General features: G+C 38.7%; 1 protein-coding gene across 1 annotated transcript; it reads left to right on the forward strand.

The window, feature by feature from the left end:
• The first annotated feature begins 9 nt into the window (after positions 1 to 9).
• Positions 10 to 18500, forward strand: si:dkey-27h10.2 (uncharacterized). Its single transcript, XM_020628598.3, has 10 exons — positions 10 to 174; positions 553 to 774; positions 883 to 996; positions 1973 to 2008; positions 2093 to 2172; positions 2842 to 2938; positions 3049 to 3132; positions 7125 to 7367; positions 7657 to 7748; positions 17609 to 18500. The coding sequence occupies exons 1-9, from the start codon at positions 48 to 50 to the stop codon at positions 7707 to 7709; spliced, it is 1056 nt and encodes a 351-aa protein (XP_020484254.2). The 5' UTR covers positions 10 to 47; the 3' UTR covers positions 7710 to 7748; positions 17609 to 18500.
• Positions 18501 to 19782: the final 1282 nt, after the last annotated feature.

A 19782-nucleotide genomic window follows, 5' to 3' on the forward strand; every position in this document is an offset into this window, starting at 1 on the left:
CCTTTAGAGGTATGCAACATTGAAGTATTCAGGAAGAAACACAGCACATGAACACATCATCTTCAGGCAGAGCTCTTTGGTTAATAAAAACGATTCATCTGGACTTATTCTACCTGCTTCTGCCATCAAACAAACATACAATGGCATTTATTCGTCCTCCTTTCTTTATTCTAGGTAAGTATGTATGTTTTTATTTTTTTTTATTTAAATACAGCTGTTTTTCTTGGGAACCCCTGTTACTTAACTGTTCTGGCAGGTAGTTAACTATAAATGGTAAAAATGCTTTAAAATTCAATACATTGGCTGAGGTTTTTTTGTTGTTCAAAATGTCTAATGAATAAAAACCTGAAGTCTAAAAGTGTTAGTAAAACATCGCAAGGCAAACAGGGTCACACCTTATCAGACGGAACTTGTGCTGTAACTTCCCTTTACAGTTAACAGAGCTAAGTTTTCTGCAGACTTGAAGTCGTTGCCACAGTTTTGTACTAAACTTTGGTCTCTTTTAATGTCATCATTGCATAGTTTTTTCAAAGGCTGTATTCTTTCCTGCAGGTTTGATTGTGGCTCTCGTCACAGCACAAAACTTCACAACTCAACTCAATAACAGCTCATCAAGCACATCTCCAAATAACGAAACTACTTCAACTGCTGCAACACCTACCATGAACGTCACAAGTAACACCATCATCAGCAATATCTCCACTAGTACCATGAACTTCACCACCACCAACAGCAGCACACTTACACCCACACCAACAATGACAGGAACGGAGGGTGAGAACAATTGTCTTGACTAATTCCCTCATGCTTGTACCCTTAAGTTCAGCATGTTTTATTTGTTACTGATTCACTTTTTTTGTTTGCACATGTCCGCTGATTCAGGGGGTGAAACTACTCAAGATGGCAAAACATCATCACCCGAAATGCCCACACCTAAACCTGGTTATACTGATAAATCCCCGACACCTACAATGGAAGACAACAACAAGGACAAAGGTGCGACCACCGAGTCAATAAAAAATACACCCAAGAATCTTCTGTTTAACTTAGCCCATGGATACCACAGTTTAACCTTAGCAAACATTGTAATATGCTTACACTTGAATGCTTATAAAAATACTATTTACATAAGAGTCTGTAAATGTGTCAGTGTAAACAATTTCAGTTACTGAAGTTATATATAAATGAAACTTGAACTGTATGAATATAACTTAAAACTTACATCATCTTCTGCATTTACACAAATAAATCCAAATGTTGACTGAAGAACAAAACTAGATAAATTATGTTTAAAGTCCATCTAAATGTCATTCATTTAAGGCTGATTTAATCAAAATTATTTGTATAATTTTATTTGAATTTACAATGGATAAAACATAGAATACAAAGAGCCAATTATCCCCAGTTCCTTGAGTTCTGAACATTACATTGACACTCTTTTGGCTCAGCCTCTTAGCTCTCACAAATGTACTTTAACGGGTAAATGCTGCGGCATAAAAGTTCTGATGCATTCACAGTAGCCTACATTTAAAGAGCCTAGAAGAGAACAAAGAAACTGGAAATTGGATTGTTTCTGTTATCTATTCTTTTTTTAAATTTGCTCCAAATGGAGGCAGTTTTGCACGGTTGGCTAAAAGTGTAAATATCAAAGACAATTGTTTGCTACCACATGAGCCAAATGTTTGTTAAGTGGTAATATCACAGTTGGGTTTTAGCCTACTTGTCTTGTAACTTGTCCCTGTTGGCAAAAAATCTGTTAATGCACCTTGAATTCTATAATTGATAATGAATTGAAGTTTGGCTGCGACAATTCCTTCTGACTATATTATGGGGGAAAAAAAGCCTATCCTTTGACGACCCATTTGTTTGTTTTGCTATTGAGCCTGCTGCCAAACTTAATAACTAAACGCATTGTTTTATGTTGGACTTTGGGCTTTGAAACATGAACTTATTTTGTTGGGGTTTATTCCAGGCAAAACCACCGATGAGAAAAAAAATGACTCGACTGGTGAGTGACTTAGTTTAAAGGCACTTCAGCTCATTATACCAACGATATTATCATAGTAAGCATGAATTGTATAACCACCTTCAGGTATCGTCATCCTCATTATAATTATCATCATCGTTCTTGGATTTGGTGTTGTCTGTTTCTTCGCACGGAAGAGAGGAAGGGTAAGTTTGATTCAAAGTTTCTTCAACTAATGATTCAGGCATCGTTTTATGTTTTTTGGAGATATGAGCAGATGGTTTTCTCACTATAATCAAGCTCCAAAAAGCAGCTTGTAAGCAAAGCTTCACATGAATGCAGAAAAAATAGTGTAACAGCTAGCCTTAAAATATGAATACATTTAGTACAGTGTTTGTTCAATCCACATAATAGGGTATCACAAGTTGTATTACTAGGTGGAAGGCTTTACTTTAGCTAACTGTGCCATATTACATAACCATACCATACTATACTAGTTTCGTCACTGTTATACATGGGCCAGGAATACACAGACATGGAGATGTTAGTAAGTGGCTGAAGCAGAAAGAGCCCCCAAGCATTCTGGGGTATGATGCCTTGCTTAAAGGCTCCTCTACAGTGCTTGGGAAGTGAACTGGCATCTCTCAGTGCAATCAGACCAATTTTCCACTCCAGTGACCCCCTCCACTAGTACCCTAAACTTTACCACAATTGTGAAATTATAGAGCAAGGCTAGCTGTATTCCACCCTTTTCCATTGTTAATGCTAAGCAAACACTGCCAGCTGCTGGTATTAGTTTCAAATTGATTTTAGACTGGTTGTGGCACTCAAATGCATATTCCTGTCTGAGTGTTCTGAATCCCCTCATCCTACAGCGCTACTCTGTTGACTTCACATCCAGACCTGATGATGCCAACATTCCTCTCAGCATTGTGGATCCTGAGTTGCCTATCAATACTGTACCTCAGAACGGTTAGTCCAGAACATGAACTGTGTACAGTAACAAAATCGTTAGTGAGAGGACGCGACATTAACAAAACATTTACCTTACAAACATAAGCTGATTGTGATTTTCTTTTCAGGCCTGCAAACCTTTGAAAGTGTCGAATCAACAAAAGAGCCACAAGAACCAGAGACAAAACCTGAAGCACAGGAGGAACAGAAAGGTACGATAGACATGGGGCATGATCAGCATTCTCTGGTTGTGTTTAAGTACTGTATCATTGGAGCCCTAGAGAGAAAGAACAGGGAGATTGTTTAAATTTAAACACTCGTTTTGTGGCCTGTGTTTCTTCCTCTTTCTAAAGATCAGTTAAGCTGTATAAAAGGAAGCACAGTTTGTGTAAGCCTGGCTGGAACTCAAAGCAACTTTAAATTGAGATGTGAATGTTCAGAGTAATGCAGACTTTGAACTTGTTAGAAGAAAATATGCTTTAAAAATGATTCATCAGCCAAATATAAATGTGAAAAAGAAAAATGTTAAGATACCACTCTCTCAAATACAAAACCACAAGGTATTTCTAAATTGTTTGTGAGCGAAGATGTTGTGAGTTCTATGGTAAGGAATACGGATGTTTTTTTACAAAAGCCTGACTCATGCCGGGCTAGAGGAAAATTCACTGATGTGCAAATGAATCCACATCAGTTGAGGACTTCTAAGTAAAAATTTGAAATGTCAGTGACGTAATGTTTGCACGTTACAGACACACAACACTACCTCTTTTGGAGAGATGTGGAGTTGAAAAAATAGGCCTGCAGTTCACACGTTCACCACTTGATGGAAATGGAAGTCAAGTTTACACATCACAAGCTTATTCATCTTAACTGCAGCATGTACCTCATGGTTGATAAACATAGTGTCATTTTGCCACAGAATTGTTTTTCTTCTTTTTTTTTTTTTTTTTACAAGAAATACGAAGCCTTTATCTTAATAAAAATAATAGATATTTGGTAGCAAAGCCAACACATATGGGATTTTTTTAGGACTTCATCTAAATTGTATACACCTCTCGTTAGATTTCATCGATAATACTCAGTGCCATTATACCTTAGTGCCAAAAAAATCGTGGTGCTTATTCTTGTGTTGTTGTTTTGACATTTTCATTTGTCTGAGAATGAATGAAGTGTTCCTATTTTACTCCAGGAAGTCTTCCCATGCTGAATGAGAAAGGTAAAAAAGGCAGTTCATGTCTGGACCTGCCTTTGCGCTCCAGGCCACACTTTGTTTAAATGGACAGTGCTGATGGTCGTTTCAAAAGCAGCTACAGTAGCTCTCAGGGCAAAGACTTAATGAAACCTTGCCAGAGATCAGAGCAGGTCAACAACCAACTTTGAAATCATACACCTGGGTTTGTTAATGCTGAATTAAATCCAATCCAATACCGATCTGGATTTAACTCATGATGAAGGTTTTTCCAGAACACTTAAACTCACAGTTTTTCAATTAGAGAACTGGGTATTGAAGAAACAGACGTTTAACAAATTGTGATTTCACAACACTGCCAAAATCTGTTAGGCAACAATTTTGAGAGTCGGCTTGTGTTTTTGCGGGGTGTTTCCTTCACTGATGAGACACATTGTTAAAACACAGAATGAGATAAGTGAAAACTAACTTAATGACTGGTGACTTATATAATGTAAATAGAAAGTTAAACTTTCACGACCCACAAACTTTTTTTTCTCCCTGGTTTATGTGGCAGGAACAGATGCAGTATACATGGAGAACTGAACAACAATTTTCCAATGCACTGCAGCACAGTATTTATAGCTAATGCTCATTTCCAATGTCTGTCCCTGAAAAAGAATTCAATATAAAATACATATAAAATACATAAATGATAAAAATGTATGGAGAGCATGCTACAACATAGTCAAATGGAAGAAACGCCTCAATTGTCAGCCAAATTATATTGTGTGTATGCGCTCTGTTGCTGGTAAAAAAATATTTCACCAGCTGTCCGATTTGTAATTTCCTGTTAGTTGTTTGCAAATACTTCTTCCTTTTTTTAAGCAGTGAGATGTCATTGGGCATAGGGGCATTGCTTCAGTAGATGAGGCTGAGAAGAAGGCATAAACGTACATGGTGAAACCCGCCATTGAGATTCAGGGTGATGAAATGAATGTACTGTATATTTGGAAAACTGGCCTTGATCTTTAATCAGATTTTCTTACACCTGTGATATCACAGAAGGTGAAAGTGACGATTGTTCCCACTCTCCACAACAGGCTGAAGCTAGACCTCCCACATAAGCACATGCAACAAAGTGAACAGGAGAGGGAGGAAGACGCCACTCAAAGTCTATACATGGCAGCCAAACATGTTCTGAGAAGTGGTTGTATCTGCCAAAATAGGTTAAAAGGCTTGTGGACTAAGGAGACAGGAATTTAGCTTAGCTTAGCAAAAAAGACCTCCAAAACCCTTTGAGGCAAATTGTTCCAGGGTCAAAGCAGCTTAAGTCCTTAAATTTAAACCACTCCTCAATTTAGCTAACTTGGCCAATTACCTTGTAACAAGGGTTGGGCTGCATTTTCAGTATCAGCTGCAGTATCAGAAATGTGTGGCGTGAGGACCATTGCTCAACCATTTAACAAGTTTTGATTAGCATTAACAATAGCATACCACTACCTCAGTCTCTGACACTTTATGCTAACATCAGCAAGCTAACATCCTAATGTAAGGCAAGTAAGGTTTCTACGATGCCTTGCTCAAGGGCTCCACGGCAGTAGTGCTCACAAATAAATGTATTAGACAAATTTATCACACCAAACTCATTACACTAAATTGTCTTGTCACTTTTGATTTTGTATCACATTTCAAGGCAATTCATCCTGGGTTGTTGAGATATTTCAGAGTTACTATGTCTTGTAATCTTTTGGTTCAACAATGAGAACAAGAATCCAGGTAGCCAGAACACCCAGCTGTTGTTCTCAAAGCATTGAGAAGTGAGTTTTTCAGGGGCTAGAGGAGAGCAAGGAGAACAGTTTTTCTATGTGCTTCTGGTCTTTAAAATTAGGTAACTCACACCTTGCTTCACTGCTTATCTGATAAAATGGTATGATGTGATAATTACTTTCACATATACCTGCTGGAAGGAAAATAAGTTGTGATATCTTGTTGAACTATTAAGAATAAATAACATTTAACGTTACAAGTTTAAAATACAGATCATATCGCCAGTGCAAGGTGACTGAACACTAAGCTAAGGTCAGTAGTCCACCTGTGATAAAGATTCTAGGCTTTCCTTATAAACCTGTCAGAAGCAATGATTCTCTGAGGATTGGGGGTAATGCCTGAGGAGCCATCTTGAACAACAGTCACCTTCCTCTCCCCTTCATCTCTGCTTTCCCTCCACCTAACCCCCGAGTCGGATAATGATGGGGCTGCCCTACTTTCCCACAGCCTCTAACAGCTGCATGGCTGTGGCTCATTAGGAACTGGTCAGTAATCAGCCACCTCATTACCAACGTGGTGGCCCCCTGAAATGCCTTGAGAGAATCTGCAATGTCATAGAAGTTAACATGATGGAAAAAATGTCAAAACAACATTTCACAATTTATTTATTGCAACAGTTAAACTTCCGATTAAAACTGCACGACATACACGTTGTGTTTTTCCAGTTTAAGCCAATGACTCAACCTGCGTGCTGTTTTGTTTCATGCACATACTGACAAGGGTTTCAGTCTGCATTAGGTTTTGTTTTGTGTTTTTCAATTTTTAATATTATGTTGTGTTTTGGTATTCACTCTTTGTCTTTCAGATCCTGCCCCTCTTGTCCCTAGCTTCTGTGTCAGCTCCGCCCTGATTACCCTCACCTGTGTCTCGTTGGTCCCTGATTGTCTGTGTATTTAATCCCTGTGTGTTCTCCCTCCTGTTGCCAGTTTGTTGTGTTCTCAGTGTACCCTCAGCCCAGCATTGTAATTATTCTTGATCCTTGTGTATGACCATCGCTGCTGTTTTGACCTTGCCTTGCCCAGCCCTCTGGATTTGTTTATTATTGCCTTACCGTGTACAGAACCCTGCCTGGATTAAAGACTGAATTATAACATTCCTTCTGAGTCTGCTTTTGCTCCATACTATGAGTCTCTGTGTCACATACAGTATATATTTCCTTGATAATCACTGAAAAAGATATGTGGTGTTTTTTGTTAACCTTCACAGTTGATCCTGATAAATCTGTTGTTGAACCTGCTGCTGAGTCTGCAGCTCCTGCACCAACACCAGACAGCCCTGAGGACAAACCCAAAGAGGAAGGGGTTGAGACGACTCCTCCTGCACCTGTGGAGCCAAGTGTGGACGAGAAAACTGATGACGAAGGTGTCGTCTCCAACAAGACGTCAGTGGAATCGCTAAAGGAGACAAACGAGAACAACAGCAACAGTGCTGACTTCAGACAGAAGCCAGGTTGGTATTTAAGTTTGTACCCATAAAATGGAGAGAACAGAGAACAGATTTCCTGCTGAATGAGAAGTGAATTTCTTGAAATATCGTGTCTCGAAATTACCCTAAAGATTGTGATTTCAACAGTTGACTTTCTCTCTGAGACATGCTACCAAAAAAGGGGGAAAATATTAAGCTAATAAGATGAATTATGTGACTTGCTTAAGTTTTTTAGTGTTTATTTTTATGCATCATTCTTTTTTGTAACTTATACTAAAAAGAACAAAATATTTCTTCTTTGACTTTTAAACAGATTTGATGTCCAGCAACAGCTTCTGTGATGTTCCTCTGGATTGTCCTGTATGAGACCCCTCTGTGCCCCCTGTGCTGTTCTTCAGGAACTTGGTAAGAGCACAGAATAGACACTGTGCTGCAGCTGCTCAGCCAGCTCAGGTGTTGGTAAAAGGGAACCCCCCCCAAACTGCATGTCAACATTCACACTCGTACCACCACTGGGAGTGCTGTGTTACAGCTTCCTGTCCTGAAATATGATTGTAAAAATAGAGGAGTCATAACCATTAAGTCTAAAATTATAAAAATGTGCCTGTCCAAAAAAATGTAAATCACACTGACAGTCTGGCATCTAGGAGTTTATAAATACACACTGTTTCTGCATCCATAACTGATTTTCTCTACTGGTTGAAAAAGTCAGTATCAACATGTAGTCATCATTCCTTCAAACAGTGTCTTTTAGTTTTGATTGTGACTATAATTTTATATATTTTTTTAATATAACAAAAAAAGGATGTCATTTGCGAGATAACTATATGTAAGTCTGCAAAATGGTTTGAAATTGATTTTGTTACCTAATTCACAATCTGATTTGTTAACCCTACCACCGCCATCATTATCACAAGATCAAAGTTCCACATAACCCGTTACAGTAACTGAAACATAATTATAAAAAAGCAGCTGTTGTTACTTTATTAATGTGAGACTATACTGATTTTCTCCCGTGATCCCCCTAATTCATCTAACACAATCCACACTTGGCTGCATTCTTTTGCGCCTCTGTTCCTGCTGTCCTATCTCCCAGAGTCTTCTTACGAGTACTAACATGGGCCCTCTCAGTCTAGTCATCATGTACTTCAGGATGTAAGGCCCACACCAGCACCTGCACCCCCCCCCCCCCCCCCCCCCCCCATCTACTCAGAAACACTCAAGGCAGGAGCCTGAGTCCAGAGGAATTCACACTGCTCTTAACAGCTGATGATAAGCTCACATCTGAAGCTGAGCGCTCAGATGCTGTGTGTTCATCATTCACGGATCATCTCCATTCTCACAAAAGCACCAGCTTTAGATATCCCAAGTATTTCAGGGGAGGCCCTCACTTCTATCCGATATATCTTGGGACAGATGATTACTGGGATTATCTATATTGTATCTGGAAACCAAAGTTATATTAACAAGTAATCATTTAAAATTACAGTTCTACGTCTGAACCAGCTCTAACAACCAAATTTTTCCTGTTTTGGTCAGTTCGATGCAAACCTCTTTTATGTCAGTCAAGATCTTATCTAACCTTAACTAAATGGCTTTAAATGTCAAAATAGCACCAAACTCAGGAAAAAAACATAATGCCAACTTGTCCATTCACCACGCACCTCAACCACATTTGTTTACCCATATGGACACAATCCAATGTTCTCAAGACAATTTAAATCAAAAGACATCACTGCTACATGAGCATTATTTCTTGGTCACGGGCTTGCCTCACTTTACTCCTGCATTGTCCAGAGCTCCTACGGAGAAAAGAGGAATAAATTGCAGGTGACCTATTTTCTGAAACTGATATAATTGTTTCTCTCCTTTTTGTCCAAAAACAAATTGAAGAAAAAAAACAGCTAACAAAATGTTTTAAGTTTCATCTGCAAAACAGCCTGGGGGGGGGGGGAGTTTTTACAGGTGAGAGGTTTGCGTTGATGAACTCTATAGCTTAAGGCATCCAGCTGTATTCATTTCTGGTGGTATGAAGTTTACTCAGTTTGGAAAAATATCATAGCTCCCTTGTCTTCTGACTACACTTTTTTAACATGCAAACATTTGTCTAAATACCAAGATGTCTGAAGATAGACCAAAGCTTTTATAGTTTGTGGCTTTTCAATATTTTGAATGCTCATCCAAAATAACTTAAGACTCACAATGTATGTATTGGAAGATCATGGAAAGGAAATCTTGTTTACATTTGTCATAGTCATTTACTTGTGCCTGGGAGCGTGTAACCTAATAGCCACACAAATACTTCATTTTAAGCTGCCAAAAACGCTACTGACATGGTCTCATTTCTTTTGTTTCCTCAACAAAACAACAGGAAGAAGACATGTATCATATGTGAACCGTTAATGTATTCTAAGATTCAAAGAAAACAACGTTTATAGTGTACTCTTACATGAACACACATCTATATTAAGTTCCTCACTTTGGTAAATTCTGCAAATGTGCAAAATGTGAAAGGAGTACTATTGGAAGTAAATATGAAAATTTAAATTTTGTTTTAAAGATACATTTGAGATTAAGATTTTGTCTTTGCTCTAAGATGATATTTAAACTTGTTTCATAGAAAACATGTCCTGAGAATACAAGAAATTCTAAAGCTCCCAATTAGAAAAAGTAAAAAGTGCACTCTTCACTCTTTCCCACCTGGTCTGGGAAGTGATAAGCAACCTGGAAACTGCAGTTGAAAGGCTGCTCATTGTTCTGCTGTTGAGGGTAATGGATACGAGCTGACAAGTCATAAATTAAACCAGCATAATTAGACCCGGGGCTTCACTGTGTCATTTTCCAGTCAGCACTGGGCTTTCATGTTTGATGGCTAATGTTGGAGGAAACTGTCTGTCCTGCCTGAGATGAATATTTCACAGAGAGGAGGTGGCAAGTGAAAGAGAGCGACAGACTGAGATTTAACTGTGAGACAAACAGGGGTAGTAGTTAACTAGAGGCAGCTTGTTTTTTTTTTCCGCAGAGGCTGTTTTTGGAGAGTGGATGATGGTGCTGGTTCAGAGACAGGTCAAGGAAATGACATGGGTCAAGGATCTGAAGATCTTTGTTCTTACAATTTTTTGCGAGGATAGGCAACGACTTAGAGTTTGAACTGAATTAATGGATTTTACTTTGAAACTTTTTGTCTCTTTTTTTGGCTTCTAGTAACATCAAAAGTCATTATTTTCTTGGGCGCATCTGCAGGTGTAAACAATGAGTCATGGGTTGGCAAGCTGACAATGCACCATACGGTAAATACAGGATTTTTCTCTCAGTAATAACAGTTAAGGGAAGCTTCCTGCCTGGATGGTTTGATGTGGTTTAGATCGGCTGGTTGGCTGGTACACCTGGGCATCTTTACAGGAGGGAGGGACTGTCGGAAAATGCAGACTGACCCTCCCCTCACACTACGAAGAGCCAACAGCTGGTGGAGGAGGTTTTCTGCCATTTCCTCTCTCGACTTCCTACCACAAAACATCAAGTTTTGGTCGAGTCATTGAAAACTTGCAATGCAAAGTCTTGATGATGGCTTTTAGACTTGTATAATTAAAGGGCTGTGTCTTGCATACATGCCGTTTATGCACTTTGGGGCTGACAACTGTGTGTCATCACTGGTGAAGATTTTGGAGAATTCTGTTTTCTGACAGAAACTTACCCAATCAAATCAGTATTCTCCAATTTAAAAAAAAAAGGCTCTTGGGGTGCCCTTGGATGAGTTGGTCCTAGTTGTCATTCCACTCTCTCCCATTAGTGTATAAAATATCATGTTCATCATCTACAAGTTTAAATAAACCCAACAACATTAAGGTGTTTAAGACATGTCCATCACTTTAAATTGTAAGTTTGATAACACTGAATTTGGATTAAGATGACATTCATTAAATATAAAAAGTCCTTCGGCATTTATTTTAGCCAAAGGAATGTTCAAAGTGTGCATTATCACAAGCTTTACAGTAAAAATAAATAAAAGCCTTGTGCATAGATGTTAAGTTCATTCTTGTCAGTATTTTGGGGTAAACAGAAATGATTACCCAGACACCCTCATCCTGGCAACAAAACAAAAGCTAGCATTCAATAAAAAGATGCATTTGGTTTCCTTCATCAGAGTCAAACTACCAGGCTTTGTGAGGTTATATTATTGGCTCATCCACAAATTTGAATGAAGATTATTGTAGAGCTTTTTGTGAGGGGCCACACAGGACCAAAGCTTATTTCTTGTAATGCATTCAGGTCAGTTAACAGCTTATTAATTCAGTTTAATTTTACATTGTCAAACCATTCTATCATTTAGTGATCCTAATGTGTGCTCCAAATTTAAAAAAAGTATGTTTAAGGCATTAAAAAAAAAGAAACATTTATGCTAACAGCTGATATTGAAGCTCTCAAAGAAACCTTATTATTTATGCTCTTCCTTCCTGAGAGTCCAGAGATAAAATGATTGATGCTTCTTTTATATCTGTAAGGGAAATGTGTGGTTGAAGTCAGCAGCCCCTTTTAATGTAGCTAAAAAGTGTGGGAGCAGATTAAATTTTCCGTTTTACAGCAGGTTAATAATGTCTTGACCTTTTTTCTTATTTCTGTATGTAAATTAGGCCTTGGATTTTTAATGTTGCGCTTTAGTGCTTAATCTTCATTCATTTTAATGAAATTAAATATAAAGAGGCTGTACATGTGGTTGGATGCAGTTGTTAACGCTTTAAGTAAAAGATGTGTAATAGTCATTTTAGGCATACAAGGGAGTGTCACTGGACAAAATAAATCTGTCAGTGGTGTTTGGCCTTTGACCTGTAAGGATGTCATTCCTCTTAACACTCTGTCAACATGTTAAAAATTGTGCACCAAAAAAAAAAGAGCAGGATTCAAGCTTATTGTTATCCAAATAAATTTGTCTAGTTTGTTTTGAAACTGAGCCCCTTATGAGGTCATGGTTTGCTTTTGTAAAACAGACTCAGACAGTGACAAATGAGGTCGACCTGGTTGTCAAACCAATGCAGAACTCTTCAGCCCATGTGCACAGATTGACGCTTTCCTTTGTGGCAAACCTCACATGTTAGCTTCCTGCACCATGCTTATTTATCAAAACCGAAGCATCAGTGCTCTTTCCGCTTTGGTTTTTGGACCAAGAGAGGCCTCTGGGTTGAAGTCCTTTCCGAGGCTCAAAGGTCAGACAATCCTAATTAAAGGGTCCACAGTGACTGCAGGAGAATAATGTGGCCTCAATGTCAGAGTCAACTGTCTCACATTCTTTGACTGTCACTGGGCAAGTCTCTTCAGAATTGGATGCATAGCGGCTGCTGTGATGTGAAGCCCAAAACCAGGATACATTTCAACAAAGACCCCTGAACATGACAGAACCTGAAAAAAATGAAAACAATATTTGTGAGAACAAGGAGGAAGATGAAAATTCAAGCTTTTTTTCCAGCCCAAAATTACCTCAAAGTACAGTTTGTGTATTTGTATTTTTAAATCAAGTTCCACTAACGCTGCAGTTAAAGTCAATTTAGTCAGTATTTCAAAAGGGAAGTGAAAGTGAAAGACCTCTAAGAATCTTTACCCTCCTTTCCCCGATGCTCCAACCTACAACATCTTATTTTAAGAGATGACAAAGTATGCTGGGCCTTGACCTTTACTATTAACACCATAGGCACTTTACAACAAGAGTGTCACATTTTGAGCATTCTTCCTTTGTAGTTAAAGGGATACTTCACCTGTTGAAACATGAATCTGTATTGACATTGGGTCATATGTAGTAGAAATGTGAAATACATTTTGAAGTTGGTTCCTTCTTGTCCGTGAAAAGGCAGAAAGTGTCTTTTTGACTCTTGTGGATGAAAGACTCCAAATCCCAGAATGCACAGCACCGCAGGCCACTCCCACGAAGGTCCTCTAGTTCAGAATCAGAAATACTTTCTTAATGCCAGAGGGAAATTCGATCGATACAGTTTCTCCAAAATATACAGTATAGCAGTAGAAATATAGTAATAAAAACATTTACAGACATATTTACTTCAACACATGAGGCCGTTTCCTCAACTGATTCAGAGATTTCTTCCAGAATTGATCTTGGAAATTCCTGTCAGAAAACAGACTCAATGTCTGTGTCCATAGGCAAACAGTGAGAGCACCGACACTACCAGTCCGCCCCGGCTCCTCGTCCTCACCGCCGCAGACGGGCAGGCATTGTGTCTCGGCGGCTGGGTTCGCGACGGCCAGCGCCTGGCTAAAACACAAGACCGGCCTCTCGGCAGCAGCCATCTCGCCGCTATATTTATATTTTTCCGCCATTATCAGCTTTCTCCATAGAGCCTGTTGGCATAGCTTCCAAGCAATATGGTGGACGTTAAGTTTCGATTCTGGGAGGGAGTTCCCACTCACTGATCTGTGATTGATTAAAAAAATATGAGGAACTAGCGTTATAGTTTCACCCTGCTAACCGCAACAGCTTCCAGTGATGCAAAAACCTTATTTTGCGTCACTGGAAGCTCATTTTCAGAATAAGAAATACAAAGATTTTCCCATCTCAGGGGAAAATGAGGTTGGGATGCACGCCCATTCAAAAATACTACCAGGTTTCTAATGAAGTATCCCTTTAAGTTCATACTCTGGCAGGTGGCCTTCAAAACATTTAGAGGGTTTAATTTAGTAGTGCATGCTTCTATACAAAATGCTGCATGTCACTCAAGAAAAGTGCAGGAGTACATGGTGAAAACAATTTGTAGAGAAAACAAAAAGAGTATTCTTCTCATGTTATTTATATTTTTATTACCTCAAATATTCCCAACAGTTATCAAAGCAAGAGAAATCCTTAATTTTATAGTTTTAATGGGACATGTCTTGTCGCAGCAGCCGCCATGACAGACACGACATGATTATTGTTGCCATGGAATCAATGGATGGTATGTTAAGGGACGCTACATAAGGAAGCCGGAACTGCTGCTGAAATCTGCCGTATTGTTGCTGTATGTGCTGCTCTTAAAAAACATCATCTAAATTATACTTTGATACATTAGCTTAGTAGGTAAACATGAAGTAGGTTCTTCCTCATGTTTGTTTCGCCTGTTTGTCTTGACCGCAGTCAACTCAGAGTTCATTTTCATTGGGAGTGGGGGTGGAGTAGCAGAGAGAATCCTTCCCATAATTTCGTGCCAGCATCAACGTCATCTCTTGGGTTTTTTTTGATTGAGTGTGCGTTAATAAGTCTGAGATATTTGTCACGGCAGACACTTTACAATTCATAAATTACTAAGAAGGTGAACAGCTGTAGCTTGTTAGTAAATGTCAACCTGCTAGCCATCCAGAAAGATGCTAGCAGTAGCCATTCAGTAGCTCTCCAACCTTCAATATATAAAGGAAGATAAGTTTACCAAAGTCTTTAGAGTTGACCCTCCAGGGACTTTGACTATCTGCACCAAATGTGTTGGCAATCCACCCTGTCCACTCCAGAGTGAAATGATGGTTCAACCAACGGACTGAGGGCGCACTCACACTAGGCAAAGTCGTCCCTTACCGTGCTTAAGCACGATTGCCCCCCCCCCACCCTATTCCCCTGCTGGCCTGCACTCACACTGCTCATGGACTAACTGGGCCTGAGCAAGGTTACCTCTTGTCCACAATGTCGTAATCATTGAAGCGTGCTTAGTTTACAAGACAGGCGGACTCGAAAATAAAAAGTAAAAAAATAGAGAGACGCGCTGTTGAGTCCGTGTCCGCACAACACAACAGCACAGAGAATATTACAGCTGCTTTACTGACTTTGTGGCTTATTTTGGCTTTCATTTTAGTCAGATACAGGCAGAACACTACAGGATTTCTCCATAATGAAGGCTGTGTACATTGTGTATCCATGCTTGTGCTGGTGCATGAACGGTAGTGTGTCAAAGCACACTTCTTCTAAGGGAGCCAGGGACAAGGAAGTGTACCATTCTTGAGCACGGATTGGAGCGCTCACACTAGTCAAACGAACTGGACTTTATGGGTGAAGCGAGCTTAGGCACGGTACAGATTGCCTAGTGTGAGTCCGCCCTAACTTGCCATCCCTACCAAAGCAAAGAAGCTGGCATTGCTAAAATGTTTGTCTAGTTTAGAGGCGTTGATAATAGCAGGATGATGAAACCACCTTCATATCCAAGTTCCTATATCTTAATGCAAATGGGTTCTTCACTGACCTGCAACTCCATGAGGTCCACAGTTGTAGGGACAGATTTGTCTATTGTTGTCCTCTCCAGGCAGGTTCAAACATTCCTGCCCTGGCTGTGTGCAGTTGGCAGTGTGACTGTGATCAGGAGGCCTGCTGACAGACAGACATTCATTCACCTGCTGGTATCGCCTCCGGCATCGGCTCCACATTCTTCAGGCAGTGTCAAGCTGTCAGAGTCACACCGTGGCTTTATTACATCTCAGTCTTTCATCATTTACTCAAAGTTTAAAGTATCTCAGGTGTTATCTCAGGTGATGCTGAATAGAATTTCCTACAAAATGTAAACTTTAGTTTCCTTTAATGTCTCTGAGTTGATGTGTGTACATATTTAGTGTTGAAACATTCGAGTGAGAGCAGTAAAGTACTGTTGTTAAATCTGCATATCAAACTGTAAACCTCACCTGCCATTAATGCGGGCATGGCAGTTGGCAGTTAATGTTAAAAACCCAAATGAAGTTTTAATTGCGATCGGCTGTTTTTTGTCCCAGCTCTCGGCTGAAAATAGTTTATTTAAACTTTAGTAACACTGCTACACCCATCAATGTTACTTTTCAACCAACGACCAATCAAACTACAGAGCGGGCAGGACTTAAATCAATTTTGTAAATAACAGAGGTGTGGAGAAACTGATTATTTTCTCATCAAGGTTTATCTCCTTTAACAAGACTTGTCTTTTTTTCATGGTACAATTTCCACCTATAAAGTCGCTGTAAATGCCAGGAGACAATTCCTTTGGGGTGTTTTATGTTCTCTGTAATATTTGTATGTAATATTTCTTTGGATTACAAAATATGAAGCATGAGATGCAATTTAAAACAGACTGAATGGTCACTACCAAGAGGAGTGAAAGTGCCACAAGACATCTTTTGTAACTAATCAACAGTAGGTGCAGATTATAAGCACTCTTTAAAACAGAGGTTGTGCAGGATGCTAGCTAAAAAAACCCAGCATTCTGCATTGTAGTTCAGGAAAACTTAACCTTGGGGTACTCAATCAATCAGGGCTGATGCATTTTATCGCTCCAGTTGTTCCAACTTCTGACGTAATGTTAAACTTGTTGACTTTAGCAAAAAAGTGAAATGTTGCTGCAATAGGGGTGTTGAAGAGTTTGCTCTCCATATAACCTGATTGTTTTCCACAGAGAACTATTAGATTGTTTAAGAGGCCAAATAAAGTTAAAAAGAAAAGCTAAAGAACCTACTTAACCTCCATTGGTCCCCATGAAGTTTCATTGTTTTACCTGAATGATGTTGTGGGTTTTCTATTTGTGGGTGAATGGAAATGATAGATACCCTTGCTTGGGATTCAGTTGGGCATTTTCTTCCAGACCACTAAATCCCCCCTGGAATTCCCAATCTTTCAGCAGCCAGGTTTCACTATAGTGGCCAACAGGTCGCCACAGATCCCTATCTGTCACTGTGGTTTAACTCTCCATAGCAACCTGGACTAAGATCAATGTGAAGTCTTACCTGAAACCTGAGCCACAGTTCTCTGGTCTCAAACTAAACTCCTTTATTTTAGATGCAGTTCAGATTAACTCAAGTCAGAATAGAGCTTGTGTGGTTTGTGGGAACAAATTTGATATCTATATCAATGGTCAATGGGTTTGAATGATTGTCAAAGTGCAATAGATCAGTTTGCCCTCAAACCTGTTGAAAGTATTTTCTTCAAATGACGGCTGTAAATACTCGAAGGTGCAATAACAGAAAAAGCTAATTATGTATTTAGACATGTATAAGGTTGAATCCAAGACAAACCCACTGTGTCCTGCTGTCACACTGGCCTCAGGGGCAACTCGTTTTTTTCAGCCATTTAATGGTTGAGCGTAAATCACATCAATAGATCTGGAGCAGGATTATGTCAGTTATCCTCTACCTCAAACAGATGTTTCTCCTGAGAGCTAAAAGGGCATGGCAAAGGTCACATAAACTTGGTCAAAGCAGAAGTTACAAGGGGAAAAGCAGGTGATTGTTGGACACGTGACTGTGGGATGGGAAACACTGAAATATTTTTTTTCTCTCCCTTCCAGATCGAGGAATTGCTCACAAACTCACGTGGGTGCATAAAAAAAAAAAGGACACAGCAGTTTAAACTGTTTAAGCATCAAGTCAGCTTTTGCTTCCTTTTGGGGAATAGTTTGTTGATAAAGCAGTTTTTTTTTTTATTAAAACATCAGCTGAGTCCAGCTTTTTAGATGTTAAAATCTTAACTGTATAATAGTTTGCTTTTATAAACACATGTCTTACAGGATTGAATGACTAATTAGGGTTAGGGTGGATATACTGGATATGTTTTTGGTGCAAGTAAAACACAGGTTTCTCTCTGTTAAGGATTTATGTTTAATTATAACATGGAATACATTAGTATTTTAACAAGACAATTATGTTTTCATTTATTTCTATTGTTGACAAATACTATAAATTAATTTACACTTTAAGTTCTCTGTACAGCTGGTTTAACATGACTTCACTTATTCAATGTGTGGGGAACACAAAGGTACCATAGTGGTTTTAAGTTATTGTTCACTATTAAAATACTATTGTAGAAAAAATGTTTTCACAATGCATTTGTATGTGTAAATACAAGCCTTAGTATTAAATGTATATATTGCCAAATTCCAAAAGATATGCTTAAAAATGTCTGAAACTGTTCATTATCCACTCCATGAAAAAAAAAAAAAGGTTAAATTTTTTATGTTGTACATTTTTGGCATGCACTTGTAAAACATTGAGAACTTTTTAAATGAAGAAGATAATTATCTGATTTTAATTAGTGTTTTTGTATACATTTAGAGTTGAATTTTGTATTTTCTATGCTGCATTGTTGCTTTCATCATTCTCTCTGATAAATTGTGAGGGGTTTTCTGTTTCGCCGTGAAATGTATGAGCATGTCATATTAAATGGACGATATTGAAACTTTGTCTGAAAAGTCTGATTTGTGTTTAATGGCCTCTAAGCTACTAAAATGTACGAAATTTCACGAACAATGTTATATTTCAATGAGTAAAACAAGCTGGAAAGAATCTAATAAAGATGGGGCAACATGCATTTCAATAAAAAGTCACGATAAAGAAACAAAATAACCTTAAAAACATCACAACCTTTTGTAATACTGTATAAAGAAGGTTTTACACAAATTATTTCCACAAGCTTATGAAATATTCACATGTGAAATACCATCAGCCACTTAAATATTGACATGTAAGTTTGTAAGTATGTTATGTTCAGCATAATTATCTTTGCTCCACTGCTGATTTCCTCCAGCTGTCCTGTAAAATCACAACAACTTGTTTGACTGTAAGTGAAAACATGAGCTCCAGGTGCAAACACATTTAGTTCAAAGTGATAGTGATAAGATCTGAGCGCTGTCCACATGCCTGGTTCAGTCGCCAGATATGGTGTTATCTGCATTCTTTATTCGTTATTGGGTGCTATTTAAACCTTTCACAGAGAATACAATGTAGTTCAAATCATATTTTTGCAATCCTTTTTTTACATTTCCATGTGGTAAACATGAAACTCTTTCCATTTTTATTTAAGTAAAAAAAGCACACTTTTTGCAATGTGGAATTCAAACTCATCACTGAAGAACTTGTCTTTTATATATAGCTTTACTTTCTGTTCAATTTTATGAGCAATTTAGTATTTTTACATTTCCATCTACACTGAAGTGTTGCCCAGTGTTTGGGTATGATCCAGCGGCTATATCAAGCCTGTTTCCATGGGCTTCCTCTCTCCTTTAAAGACAAGCGAGAGCCCCAGCCTATATCAATCTGCCCGCAGGATGTTTTAATCCACCATTACGCAGATGAAATGTTGCACTGAGCCTGCGGTGCAGCAGTGACGGCAGGAGCGGATCTAAATTTTGTGCGCTAGCCCCTCAAACCTGACCGCAGTCATGGACACCAAAGCGCCAAATCATCCAGTGCAGCAGAACACAAACCTGTTCCTCCTCGGAACTGGATCCAAATGTCTCGGGTCTCAGTATCCTCTATTTATACGCTGTGTATATTTACAACAGACCCGGATGATTAGCATAGTGAAGAGAATGTAGGGGCAATCTACTTTGGCTATTCTAAGGAGACAAAATGTTTATAAGGGGTCAGCCACCTCTATGAAGTCACAACATGTTTTCAGTCCTTTAGAACTACTTACACCTGAGATACTTCACATATTCTGTAGTTTATCTTTAAAATGATCAAT

The sequence above is a fragment of the Labrus bergylta genome, chromosome 1, assembly GCF_963930695.1.
Source record: "Labrus bergylta chromosome 1, fLabBer1.1, whole genome shotgun sequence".
In the NCBI taxonomy this organism is placed as follows: Eukaryota; Metazoa; Chordata; class Actinopteri; order Labriformes; family Labridae; genus Labrus; species Labrus bergylta.